General features: G+C 43.9%; 1 protein-coding gene across 1 annotated transcript in view; it reads right to left on the reverse strand.

The window, feature by feature from the left end:
- LOC110529169 (regulator of G protein signaling 6) overlaps positions 1-15000 on the reverse strand; it is a 127116-nt gene that overhangs the window by 21629 nt on the left and 90487 nt on the right. The window contains exons 12-14 of the mRNA XM_090242467.1: positions 13539-13600; positions 4766-4876; positions 2800-2925 (exon numbers count right to left, since the gene is read on the reverse strand). Coding sequence (XP_090098593.1) covers positions 2800-2925; positions 4766-4876; positions 13539-13600 — 299 coding nt within the window. The remainder of the gene's footprint in view (positions 1-2799; positions 2926-4765; positions 4877-13538; positions 13601-15000) is intronic.

Consider the following 15000-nt stretch of genomic DNA (forward strand, 5'->3'; position numbering starts at 1 on the left):
CTTGAATGAGTAGGTGTGTCCAAACTTTTGACTGGTAGTGTAAATCTTATAACACTGAGGTAACCTACACAGGGGTAAGACTGAGACACGTCCTGACATTGGAATGTGCAGTAAGCCTGTAACTGCTTCACCCACCATTGACTGCACAAACAGTGAACACAGCAGAGTGGAGAGGAGTGCCAGATAATTGTAATTGCCTCTCATGTTACAATCTGTCTGTATTGATGCGTGGTCTGGCCCTGCAATATACAGACTGAGCCAGAGAGACAGACAGACAGACAGGAGGCCACTGCGAGAGAGAGAGCAGTGCGGGGGAAAGCGAGAGAGACAGACAGAGAGAGAGACAGAGAGAGAGAGACAGAGAGAGAGAGAGAGAGAGAGAGAGAGAGAGAGAGAGAGAGAGAGAGAGAGAGACAGAGCTATGGTGAGTTAGTGGAGGTGTGGACGTGTGTTTGGCAGCTGAGGGCTGGACAGAGAGAAGAGGTGTGTGTGTGTTGTGTGTGTGTGTGTGTGTGTGTGTGTGTGTGTGTTTGATCTACTATCAGTCTAGTCCACTCCGAGACTCTGTTATCCTCGTTAGTAGAGCCCCTTATCAGAACATGCCTTCAGAGGCAGGACACACACACACACACAAAATCCACTTCTCATCCCAGTTCACTTGGGTGGCAAAGCCTCTCACTAAAGGGGACTGACAGCGTTCCTGACCCCCCTGAAGAGAGGCCTAAAGGGGACTGACAGCGTTCCTGACCCCCCTGAAGAGAGGCCTAAAGGGGACTGACAGCGTTCCTGACCCCCCTGAAGAGAGGCCTAAAGGGGACTGACAGCATTCCTGACCCCCCTGAAGAGAGGCCTAAAGGGGACTGACAGCGTTCCTGGCCCCCCTGAAGAGTGGCCTAAAGGGGACTGACAGCATTCCTGACCCCCCTGAAGAGAGGCCTAAAGGGGACTGACAGCATTCCTGACCCCCCTGAAGAGTGGCCTAAAGGGGACTGACAGCATTCCTGACCCCCCTGAAGAGAGGCCTAAAGGGGACTGACAGCGTTCCTGACCCCCCCTGAAGAGAGGCCTAAAGGGGACTGACAGCGTTCCTGACCCCCCTGAAGAGAGGCCTAAAGGGGACTGACAGCGTTCCTGACCCCCCTGAAGAGAGGCCTAAAGGGGACTGACAGCGTTCCTGACCCCCCTGAAGAGTGGCCTAAAGGGGACTGACAGTGTAAGAGAGGCCTAAATGGGACCAGTAGATAGCCATGGTAGGTGCTGGAGGGTCAGTGCTAGCCTAGCTGGTTCAGTGCAATCAGAGTAGAGGTGACTTCCAAACAGATGGGACGGTTTTGTTGATTTGGAATTTATTTTAATTTAATCTCTTATTTATCCAGGCGACTAAATTAAGAACCGATTCTTATTTGACAATTGTCTGAAGGAGAGGTAAAGGATGAAGAGAAGGTGAAGCTAGGGGGCACTATTTTTACGTTTGGAAAAACAACGTTCCCAAAGTAAACGGCCTATTTCTCAGGACCAGATGCTAGAATATGCATATCATTGACAGATTAGGATAGAAAACACTCTAAAGTTTCCAAAACTGTCAAGATTTTGTCTGTGAGTTAAACAGGAAGTGCCCCTGTTTTTGAAATCTCTCTGTTCTTATGCATTCCTATTGCGCATTTAAAGGGATATCAACCAGATTCCTTTTTCCGTGGCTTCCCTAAGGTGTCAACAGTCTTTAGACATAGTTTCAGGCTTTTATTTTGAAAAATGAGCGTGAAGGATCACATTGCGTAAGTGGACAGGTGGGGGCTCTCAGAGTGAGTTGGTGCGCAATTGAGTAAGACGGCCATTGTTCCTCCCGCTGTTATGGAAAAATCTACACACTCGGTTGATATATTATCGAATATATATTTGAAAAACAACCTGAGGATTGATTATAAAAAACGTTTGACATGTTTCTGTGGACATTATGAAGACTATTTGGAATTTCCGTCTGCGTTGTCGTGACCGCTCTTTCCTGTGGATTTCTGAACATAACGCGACAAACAAACGGAGGTATTTTGGGTATAAAAATAATCTCTATGGAACAAAAGGAACATTTGTTGTGTAACTGGGAGTCTCGTGAGTGAAAACATCCGAAGATCATCAAAGGTAAACGGTTAATTTAATTGCTTTTCTGATTTTCGTGACCAAGCTTCCTGATGCTAAGTGTACATAATGCTATGCTAGGCTATCGATAAACGTACACAAACGCTTGGATTACTTTCGCTGTAAAGCATAATTTCTAAATCTGAGACGACAGGGTGATTAACAAAAGGCTAAGCTGTGTTTTCCTATATTGCACTTGTGATTTCATGAATATTAATATTTTCTAGTAATATTATTTGACTGTTGCCCTATGCTACTCAGCGTTGGTTGGTTCAAAGAGGTTAGTATGAGGGGAAAGATTGTAGGTAGGGGATAATTGGAGGAGGTAAGAGGAAATTGGGAAAGAGAAGAATGGAGGGATGGGATGGAGCTAAGAGATCGGGTGATGGGAGAGGATGAGGGGAGAGGATGAGGGGAGAGGATGAGGGGAAGGGAGGAAACATGGAGGGATGGGATGAAGGGATCTGGTGAGAAGAAATGAGGAAAGGATGAGATAAAAGGATGAGTGAATAAAAGGAGGAAAAGAGAGGAAGTGTGTGTGTCTCACTGTAGATTGTCTGAGCTGAACCCGGGGAGAGAGTGAAAGGAGGACGGATCAGTGGAAAGGATGAGAGAAAATTAAGAAAACAAGGGAAGAAATGAGGAGAGGAATTGTGTGTGACTCACTGTAGGTTCTCTGAGCTGAACTCTGATTCCAGGAACTTGAGGAACTGATCGCGACCTGCCGGATCCTTCAGAGCTTCTTCTAGAGAAAAACCCCACTTCCTCACTCTCTGTTGACTGGGCTCCTTACTAAGGGGTAGAGGAGGAGAGAGGAGGACAGGCGATAACGAGGAGGAGAGGAGGAAGAAACAGTTTGAATTCATGAAAGGAGCAAGATAAATAGATAGGCAGAAAAAAATGTATAAACGTGATCTCAAACACCACATGTTGGACAAGTGGTGACAGAAAAGTAGAAACATTGGCAGTATAATACTGTAAAGGCAGTGTTCACATGACACCTTATCATTTAAATCACTGCAGGACATTTCCCTCTAAACCCGAAATGTAATTAATCCATTTATAAACATTATGAAGCTACATTAGTCTCAATGATTATATGTCTGGGTTGATTAATCTCTAAATAAGTCAAAGAGAGACCAGAAGAGTTACACAGGGACTACACACCGTGCTCAGCAACAACCTCGTCCACCATGAAATATCTTTCATATCTGGGTCTGATAGTGGTATAGGACATTAGGAGATGTCATTGCCCTTTGCTCAGACTTTAAGGACGATTATCCGAAGCCCCGTTTATACCTGGTTCTAACATGTGTCCTGATCTTGTCCACATTCTGATTGTGACCACATTTTTTTAGACGGGTGTAGAAGAGTAAAAGACTCATTGTGATCCGATCATCGTGCCCACCTCGGGAGGTAGTCAGACGCACATTGTCTGGATATCTTACAAGTGTAGACAGATCTGGACAGAGAAACCATTTAAATCTTCATTAAAAATAAACTTTTAAATCATTGACAGGTGGCGCAATTGACTGATTACATCAATATGTGTCTTTACAATAAATATATAGGTAATGTTTTGAAAGAACAGCTGTGAAACTATTTCCAAAAAGGAAAGGACTAAGAAATATGGGCACAATGCAGATATGTTTTAATACCACGTGTGTAGACACATTTCTGGAAATATGGGCACAATCAAAGTGTCTCACTGTAGACTCGATCAGGACAAAAAGACCCATGTTGGCACCAGGTATAAACGGGGCCTAGGGATTTGTATCTGGATATCAATCAAGTGTAAACAGATCTGGATGGTCAAATCATTTAAATCATCATTCCACTGGCCTCTAAAACCCATTGGCACCATTGACATACGGCGTAAATAATAATCTTCAAATAAATACAGTAATATTATTTTTTTGAAAGAATAATCTGTCAAATGATCTGCACGCAGGGAGACGCCAGGAAATCTGATCACGATGCAGACGTAATGAACGAATAACAGACAATATTTTACGACCATGTGTACAAACGGCTACAACGTGGGGCACAATCAGAATGTTTTTATTAATTTTTTATTTTACCTTTATTTAACTAGGCAAGTCAGTTAAGAACAAATTCTTATTTTCAATGACGGCCTAGGAACAGTGGGTTAACTGCCTGTTCAGGGGCAGAACGACAGATTTGTACCTTGTCAGCTCGGGGATTTGAACTTGCAACCTTCCGGTTACTAGTCCAACGCTCTAACCACTAGGCTACCCTGCCGCCTGCCGCCTAGTGGCTACCCTGGGGCGTGGACGAGATCAGGACAAAGGTCACATGTTAGAACCGGGTATAAATGGTGCTTTAAGACATAGATGACCCCTGAGATAGTGGCTCTCTCTCTGATTATCGGTACTTTGATTTCATCCTTTAATAATGAAACAAGACGATAAGTTGTCATTGCCCATCATGTTCCTCTCTCTGTCACTGAAGGTGATTTTGCAGCTGAAGTGGCTCGGTGGATTAGTTAGTTGAAAAGTCATGAATGGGGTGTTTGTGGGAGAGACACAGACCAGAGACAAGTATGTATCATACAGGGAAGTAACAGATATACCAGTCCACCGATTGGGGAACATGTGGTTGTGGTTCTTACCTGGCCTCTAGGTCCCAGAAGGAGAGGTCGTCACTGGTCCAGGGGTTGGAGGGTTCTGGTGACACCACAAACGGGTCATACTCCTGGTACTGCTCAGTGTAGGTCATCAGACTGAAAGCAACACAACAGACAAAACACAAGAGGATGGACGGAACGGAAGAATGACACATGATCAGTCAGATATCAGTTCTACTGTAGGCCCTACAGTCAGTTAGTAGTTCTACTGTAGGCCCTACAGTCAGTTAGTAGTTCTACTGTAGGCCCTACAGTCAGTTAGTAGTTCTACTGTAGGCCCTACAGTCAGTTAGTAGTTCTACTGTAGGCCCTACAGTCAGTTAGTAGTTCTACTGTAGGCCCTACAGTCAGTTAGTAGTTCTACTGTAGGCCCTACAGTCAGTTAGTAGTTCTACTGTAGGCCCTACAGTCAGTTAGTAGTTCTACTGTAGGCCCTACAGTCAGTTAGTAGTTCTACTGTAGGCCCTACAGTCAGTTAGTAGTTCTACTGTAGGCCCTACAGTCAGTTAGTAGTTCTACTGTAGGCCCTACAGTCAGTTAGTAGTTCTACTGTAGGCCCTACAGTCAGTTAGTAGTTCAACTGAAGGCCCTACAGTCAGACATCTATTGATGTTTTAAAAATGTACCTTTATTTATCTAGGCAAGTCAGTTAAGAACAAATTCTTAATTTCAATGACAGCCTAGGGACAGTGGGTTAACTGCCTTGGTCAGGGGCAGAACGACAGATGTTTACCTTGTCAGCTCGGGGATTCAATGTCGCAACCTTTCGGGTTACAAGTCCAACGCACTAACCACTAGGCTACCTGTCGCCCCTCAAATGTAAGGCTATTATATTAATTTGGGGACAAGTCGAAATTTAAACTATTAGGTGGAAACTGAGTCAAAACTAGTTCCCGCCACAGTGCAGCCCAGTTTCAAACACCCTGCCTGATTCACCATGACAACAACGGCTATGAACTCTTTAAAGGAATTCTTAGAGAAACACCCCACACCCTGGTAGATGGTCACATTTAGAAACCATAAACCACTCAACTACTGTCCTCCAGCCTTGCCCCTAGACCTAGAAACCATAAACCCCTCAACTACTGTCCTCCAGCCTTGCCCCTAGACCTAGAAACCATAACCCAATTAACTACTGTCCTCCAGCCTTTCCCCTAGACCTAGAAACCATAACCCACTTAACTACTGTCCTCCAGCCTTGCCCCTAGACCTAGAAACCATAAACCACTCAACTACTGTCCTCCAGCCTTTCCCCTAGACCTAGAAACCATAACCCACTTAACTACTGTCCACCAGCCTTTCCCCTAGACCTAGAAACCATAACCCACTTAACTACTGTCCTCCAGCCTTTCCCCTAGACCTAGAAACCATAAACCACTTAACTACTGTCCTCCAGCCTTGCCCCTAGACCTAGAAACCATAACCCACTTAACTACTGTCCTCCAGCCTTTCCCCTAGACCTAGAAACCATAACCCACTTAACTACTGTCCTCCAGCCTTGCCCCTAGACCTAGAAACCATAAACCCCTCAACTACTGTCCTCCAGCCTTTCCCCTAGACCTAGAAACCATAACCCACTTAACTACTGTCCTCCAGCCTTTCCCCTAGACCTAGAAACCATAAACTACTTAACTACTGTCCTCCAGCCTTTCCCCTAGACCTAGAAACCACTTAACTACTGTCCTCCAGCCTTTCCCCTAGACCTAGAAACCATAAACCACTTAACTACTGTCCTCCAGCCTTTCCCCTAGACCTAGAAACCATAAACCACTTAACTACTGTCCTCCAGCCTTGCCCCTAGACCTAGAAACCATAACCCACTTAACTACTGTCCTCCAGCCTTTCCCCTAGACCTAGAAACCATAACCCACTTAACTACTGTCCTCCAGCCTTGCCCCTAGACCTAGAAACCATAAACCCCTCAACTACTGTCCTCCAGCCTTTCCCCTAGACCTAGAAACCATAACCCACTTAACTACTGTCCTCCAGCCTTTCCCCTAGACCTAGAAACCATAAACTACTTAACTACTGTCCTCCAGCCTTTCCCCTAGACCTAGAAACCACTTAACTACTGTCCTCCAGCCTTTCCCCTAGACCTAGAAACCATAAACCACTTAACTACTGTCCTCCAGCCTTTCCCCTAGACCTAGAAACCATAAACCACTTAACTACTGTCCTCCAGCCTTTCCCCTAGACCTAGAAACCACTTAACTACTGTCCTCCAGCCTTTCCCCTAGACCTAGAAACCATAAACCACTTAACTACTGTCCTCCAGCCTTTCCCCTAGACCTAGAAACCATAAACCACTCAACTACTGTCCTCCAGCCTTTCCCCTAGACCTAGAAACCATAAACCACTTAACTACTGTCCTCCAGCCTTTCCCCTAGACCTAGAAACCATAAACCACTTAACTACTGTCCTCCAGCCTTTCCCCTAGACCTAGAAACCACTTAACTACTGTCCTCCAGCCTTTCCCCTAGACCTAGAAACCATAAACCACTTAACTACTATCCTCCAGCCTTTCCCCTAGACCTAGAAACCATAAACCACTTAACTACTGTCCTCCAGCCTTTCCCCTAGACCTAGAAACCATAAACCACTCAACTACTGTCCTCCAGCCTTTCCCCTAGACCTAGAAACCATAAACCACTTAACTACTGTCCTCCAGCCTTTCCCCTAGACCTAGAAACCATAAACCACTTAACTACTGTCCTCCAGCCTTTCCCCTAGACCTAGAAACCACTTAACTACTGTCCTCCAGCCTTTCCCCTAGACCTAGAAACCATAAACCACTTAACTACTATCCTCCAGCCTTTCCCCTAGACCTAGAAACCATAAACCACTTAACTACTATCCTCCAGCCTTTCCCCTAGACCTAGAAACCATAAACCACTTAACTACTATCCTCCAGCCTTTCCCCTAGACCTAGACCTAGAAGCCATAAACCACTTAATTCCTGCCCTCCAGTCTGTACCTTGCCTGATGCTGACTACATAGATTTTTGTTCCTCCCACACCAAACGCAATCTCGACACGCAGATTGAAATATCAAAACAAACTCTGAACCAATTATATTAATTTGGGGACAAGTCGAAATTTAAACATTTATGGTGATTTAGCTAGCTAGCTTGCTGTTGCTAGCTAATTTGTCCTGGGTTATAAACCAGGTTGTTATTTTACCTGAAATGCACAAGGTCCTCTACTCCGACAATTAATCCACAGATAAAATGTTAAACCGAATGAGTTTCTCATCATCTCTCCTCCTTCCTTCAGGCTTCTTTTTCTTCTTTGGACTTCATATGGCTGTTGGCAACCAACTATACAGCATTACCACAACCTACCAACAGCATTACCACAACCTACCAACAGCATTACCACAACCTACCAACAGCATTACCACAACCTACCGGAGTGTGGACCTCAGTTCATCAACCAACTATACAGCATTACCACAACCTACCAACAGCATTACCACAACCTACCAACAGCATTACCACAACCTACCAACAGCATTACCACAACCTACCGGAGTGGGGACCTCAGTTCATCAACCAACTATACAGCATTACCACAACCTACCGGAGTGTGGACCTCAGTTCATCTTTCAATCACCCACGTGGGTATATGCTCTTAAAAACCAACGAGGAGATGGGAGGAGGCCGGATTTACAGCGAGTTGAGCATCACAAATAGAACAAATTTCTATTTTAGTGCCTGGCCACTCAGACGCTCGCGAGCAGTATGGGTGCAATGATTCAATACCATGCATGTGTAAGCAGAGCTGACAACTCTCATGCTTTGGCCGCGAGAGAAACACATTTTGACCCTCTTCTCACGCTCTCACGGCACACCTCTTCTATCTCACCCACTGAAAAGTACTGCTTTCATTTGTCTAATTAGTCCGTTGTATAGTCAGTGCGTTAACGTTTAATGTGTCCTCCACAAAATCGTTTTGAAATGGGAGCATCTCCGTCTGCAATTTAACGTCGCCAGCGGCACCTCTATCATTGTCCTGTCTTGGCCACAGCACCGTGAACCGCGGCTCATTGAGGCGTTATGATTGGTCTAGTTATGAGAAGGATCAAGGGGATTGGATGAGAGAAAGACGTGTACGTGGAACAGACGAGGAGAGAGAACATTCGCCGCTGCACGGTAGCACTGTGGTACGGTAGTACTGTGTCATGGTATTGCTGTGTCATGGTATCGCTGTGTCATGGTAGTACTGTGTCATGGTAGCACTGTGTCATGGTAGTACTGTGTCATGGTAGCACTGTGTCATGGTATCGCTGTGTCATGGTAGTACTGTGTCATGGTATCGCTGTGTCATGGTAGCGCTGTGTCATGGTAGTACTGTGTCATGGTAGCGCTGTGTCATGGTATCGCTGTGTCATGGTAGTACTGTGTCATGGTAGCACTGTGTCATGGTAGTACTGTGTCATGGTAGCACTGTGTCATGGTATCGCTGTGTCATGGTAGTACTGTGTCATGGTAGCACTGTGTCATGGTATCGCTGTGTCATGGTAGTACTGTGTCATGGTTTCGCTGTGTCATGGTAGTACTGTGTCATGGTATCGCTGTGTCATGGTAGTACTGTGTCATGGTATCGCTGTGTCATGGTAGTACTGTGTCATGGTAGCGCTGTGTCATGGTAGTACTGTGTAATGGTAGTACTGTGTCATGGTAGCACTGTGTTACGGTAGCACTGTGTCATGGTAGTACTGTGTTACGGTAGCACTGTGTCATGGTAGTGCTGTGTTACGGTAGCACTGTGTCATGATAGTGCTGTGTTACGGTAGTGCTGTGTCATGGTAGTACTGTGTCATGGTAGTACTGTGTCATGGTATCGCTGTGTTACGGTAGCACTGTGTCATGGTAGTGCTGTGTCATGGTAGTACTGTGTCATGGTAGTGCTGTGTTACGGTAGTGCTGTGTCATGGTATCGCTGTGTCATGGTAGTACTGTGTCATGGTATCGCTGTGTCATGGTAGTACTGTGTCATGGTATCGCTGTGTCATGGTAGTACTGTGTCATGGTATCGCTGTGTCATGGTAGTACTGTGTCATGGTAGCGCTGTGTCATGGTAGTACTGTGTAATGGTAGTACTGTGTCATGGTAGCACTGTGTTACGGTAGCACTGTGTCATGGTAGTACTGTGTTACGGTAGCACTGTGTCATGGTAGTGCTGTGTTACGGTAGCACTGTGTCATGATAGTGCTGTGTTACGGTAGTGCTGTGTCATGGTAGTACTGTGTCATGGTAGTACTGTGTCATGGTATCGCTGTGTTACGGTAGCACTGTGTCATGGTAGTGCTGTGTCATGGTAGTACTGTGTCATGGTAGTGCTGTGTTACGGTAGTGCTGTGTCATGGTAGTACTGTGTCATGGTAGTACTGTGTCATGGTATCGCTGTGTTACGGTAGCACTGTGTCATGGTAGTACTGTGTCATGGTAGTGCTGTGTTACGGTAGCACTGTGTCATGGTAGTGCTGTGTTACGGTAGCACTGTGTCATGATAGTGCTGTGTTACGGTAGTGCTGTGTCATGGTAGTACTGTGTCATGGTAGTACTGTGTCATGGTATCGCTGTGTTACGGTAGCACTGTGTCATGGTAGTGCTGTGTCATGGTAGTACTGTGTCATGGTAGTGCTGTGTTACGGTAGTGCTGTGTCATGGTAGTACTGTGTCATGGTAGTACTGTGTCATGGTATCGCTGTGTTACGGTAGCACTGTGTCATGGTAGTACTGTGTCATGGTAGTGCTGTGTTACGGTAGTGCTGTGTCATGGTAGTGCTGTGTCATGGTAGTGCTGTGTCATGGTAGTGTTGTGTCATGGTAGTGCTGTGTCATGGTATCGCTGTGTTACGGTAGCACTGTGTCATGGTAGCACTGTGTCATGGTAGTACTGTGTCATGGTAGTGCTGTGTCATGGTAGTGCTGTGTTACGGTAGTACTGTGTCATGGTAGTACTGTGTCATGGTATCGCTGTGTTACGGTAGTGCTGTGTTATGGTGGTACTGTGTCATGGTAGTGCTGTGTCATGGTAGTACTGTGTCATGGTAGTACTGTGTTATGGTGGTACTGTGTTACGGTAGTGCTGTGTCATGGTATCGCTGTGTTACGGTAGTACTGTGTTATGGTGGTACTGTGTTATGGTAGTGCTGTGTCATGGTAGTACTGTGTCATGGTAGTACTGTGTTATGGTGGTACTGTGTTACGGTAGTGCTGTGTCATGGTATCGCTGTGTTACGGTAGTACTGTGTTATGGTGGTACTGTGTTATGGTAGTGCTGTGTCATGGTTGTACTGTGTCATGGTAGTACTGTGTTATGGTGGTACTGTGTTACGGTAGTACTGTGTCATGGTATCGCTGTGTTACGGTAGTACTGTGTTATGGTGGTACTGTGTTATGGTAGTGCTGTGTCATGGTAGTACTGTGTCATGGTAGTACTGTGTTATGGTGGTACTGTGTTACGGTAGTGCTGTGTCATGGTATCGCTGTGTTACGGTAGTACTGTGTTATGGTGGTACTGTGTTATGGTAGTGCTGTGTCATGGTTGTACTGTGTCATGGTAGTACTGTGTTATGGTGGTACTGTGTTACGGTAGTACTGTGTCATGGTATCGCTGTGTTACGGTAGTACTGTGTTATGGTGGTACTGTGTTATGGTAGTGCTGTGTCATGGTAGTACTGTGTCACGGTAGTACTGTGTTATGGTGGTACTGTGTTACGGTAGTGCTGTGTCATGGTATCGCTGTGTTACGGTAGTACTGTGTTATGGTGGTACTGTGTTATGTACAATGTTGTCAACAAAATTAGGTGGCTGTAACTCCTGTCCCGATTGCAGAATGCAGCCTTTTTGACAGCATGTACTAAAATTGATTTAAACCACACTTGCATTAGTCCCCTTGTTTGGTGATTGGCATTTAGGCTGTGACAACGAAAAAAGGCGGCAGACAGACAGACCTACAGTATGTTTTAGCAGGGAAGTTTGGTAGAGTGGATCTGATTTGGAACTATGAAATAATTTGGTCAAACAGATTGTGAACTCAAAAGTGTACATTTGATTCTAGAGGGGGAACAATAAATGTAAAATAATTTGGGTAGAGTGTAGGGCAGTGACGATTTCATTTACTGCCTTTAAAAAAAAAACATAGCTGATATGGCTGACTTGCTAAAACAAAGTGTAGTTTCTACTGACAATTGAGATGTACAGTGGGGCAAAAAAAAAGTATTTAGTCAGCCACCAATTGTGCAAGTTCTCCCACTTAAAAAAGGTGAGAGAGGCCTGTAATTTTCATCATAGGTACACTTCAACTATGACAGACAAAATGAGAGAAAAAAAATCCAGAAAATCACATTGTAGGATTTTTTATGAATTTATTTGCAAATGATGGTGGAAAATATCTAGCATTGGAATAGCCTTCATATCTCAGAACAAGAATAGACTGACGAGTTTCAGAAGAAAGTTCTTTGTTTCTGGCCATTTTGAGCCTGTAACCGAACCCCCAAATGCTGATGCTCCAGATACTCAACTAGTCTAAAGAAGGACAGTTTTATTGCTTCTTTAATCAGCTCAACAGTTTTCAGCTCTGCTAACATAATTGCAAAAGGGTTTTCTAATGATCAATTAGTCTTTTAAAATTATAAACTTGGATTAGCTAACACAAAGTAACCATTGAAACAGGAGTGGTGGTTGCTGATAATGGGCCTCTGTGCGCCTATGTTGATATTCCATAAAAAATCTGTCGTTTCCAGCTGCAATAGTAATTTACAACATTAACAATGTCTACACTGTATATCTGATCAATTTGATGTTATTTTTAATGGACAAGAAATGTGCTTTTCTTTCAAAAACAAGGACATTTCTAAGTGACCCCAAACTTTTGAATGGTAGTGTAAATATGAATATTGAAAATGTAAAAAAATGTATTTAGCCAATTTTTCAATATATTGTTAAACACAACATATTCTATGAACATTTCAAAGTTCCAGAGTGAGACTTCTACTAGTTTAAAAGTTATGGCCCATTTTATAGAGATATATTGACATTGTAGGCAATGTAAACAATTACAGATGACATTTTACATCCTGCAAATCACCAGCATAGGGCAACCATTTTGAATCCATTCACTCTGATGGTGATGTTTACAAATTAGATCATAACTCTAAAAGTTGCAGACATCCCCACTCTGTGCCCATAGACCATATTATGTTTGACAAATCATAATATATATAATATATAACAAATAAATTAACATAAGAAAATTGTTATTATGATCAAAATACTAGTCATATTACAGAGCAAGCTTTATATGACACCAATTAATGCTAATTTTTACATTTATAATTCTTTATTTTTTTTTATTTATTATTGTTTTGTAGGTTCTACAGATCATTACGGAGTCTTAACAGAGGCCTGGAAAACGCCAAAATGACACAAATATGCCAACTTTGATCAATTATTTCTCAATTAGGCTTTTAGATATAAATATAGGTCAGCAATCCCTTCTCTAAAGGAACATTTTATGGATTACATTTCGTGAAAATCCCCCAAAATCTTAGTATTTTTTTTGTCCTCCATGGCGGTTCAGAAAAATAAACGACTGGGGGGGGGGGGGGGGGGGGAGGTTATTCTTCTATTCAGAGCTCTGGAATTCCACACAGGTTGATAAAATATACGCGTGTTGATTTATCAAGGTCAAAATGCTTTATGACAAGAACTGTTTTATAGGTGAGATGGTGGAGCTTTGCTCATACCTACCTCTCAGCGACTTTAGAAACCTTTATACAGTGTCGGTCCAACTGGCTGTTCAGAAACACAATCTGAGGAGGAGAAGCAATAGTCCTCATTATTCATCGATTATGATTAAAACTGGTTTCTAATTGCTACAGTGCATTCGTAAAGTATTCAGACCACTTGACTTTTTTTTCTTCATATTTCGTTACGTTACAGCCTTATTCTGAAATGGGTTGAATAGATTTTTTCCCCTGAGCAATCTACACACAATACCCCGTAATGACATCACAATACCCCGTAATGACATCACAATACCCCGTAATGACATCACAATACCCCATAATGACATCACAATACCCCGTAATGACATCACAATACCCCGTAATGACATCACAATACCCCGTAATGACATCACAATACCCCGTAATGACATCACAATACCCCGTAATGACATCACAATACCCTGTAATGACATCACAATACCCTGTAATGACATCACAATACCCCGTAATGACAAAGGATTAAACATTTTTTTTTTTTGCAAATGTATAAAGAAATCTAAAAACTGAAATACCTTATTCACATAAGTATTCAGTCCCTTTGCTATGAGACTCTAAATTGAGTTCAGGTGCATCCCGTTTCCATTGATCATCCTTGAGATGTTTCTACATCTTTATTGGAGTCCACCTGTGGTAAATTCAATTGATTGGACATGATTTGGAAAGGCACACACCTGTCTATATAAGGTCTCTCAGTTGACAGTGCATGTCTGAGTAAAAACCAAGCCATGAGGTTGAAGTAACTGTCGCAGAGCTCCGAGACAGGATTGTGTCGAGGCACATATCTGGGGAAGGGTACCAAAACATTTCTGCAGCATTGAAGGTCCCCAAGAACATAGTGACCCCCATCAATTTTAAATGGAAGAAGTTTGGAACCGCAAAAACTTCCTAGAGCTGGCCGCCTGGAAAAACTAAGCAATCAGGGAGAAGAGTCTTGGTCAGAGAGGTGACCAAGAACCCGATGGTCACTCTGAAAGAGCTCCAGAGTTCCTCTGTGGAGATGGGAGAACCTTCCAGAAGGACAACCATCTCTGCAGCACTCCACCAATCAGGACTTTATGGTAAAGTGGCCAGAAGGATGCCACTCCTCAGTAAAAGGTACATGACAACCCACTTGGAGTTTTCCAAATTGCACCTAAAGTCTCTCAGACCATGAGAAACAAGATTCTCTGGTCTGATGAAACCAAGATTGAACTCTTTGGCCTGAATGCCAAGCGTAACGTCTGGAGGAAACCTGGCACCATCCCTACAGTGAAGCATGGTGGTGGCAGCATCATGCTGTGGGGATGTTTTTCAGCGGCAGGGACTGGGAGACTAGTCAGGATCGAGGGAGAGATGAACGGAGCAAAGTACAAAAAGATCCTTGGTGAAAACCTGCTCCAGAGCGCTCAGGACCTCAGACTGGGGCGAAGGTTCACCTTCCAACA

The sequence above is a fragment of the Oncorhynchus mykiss genome, chromosome 8 (genome assembly GCF_057628025.1).
Source record: "Oncorhynchus mykiss isolate SJ-2025 chromosome 8, ASM5762802v1, whole genome shotgun sequence".
In the NCBI taxonomy this organism is placed as follows: domain Eukaryota; kingdom Metazoa; phylum Chordata; class Actinopteri; order Salmoniformes; family Salmonidae; genus Oncorhynchus; species Oncorhynchus mykiss.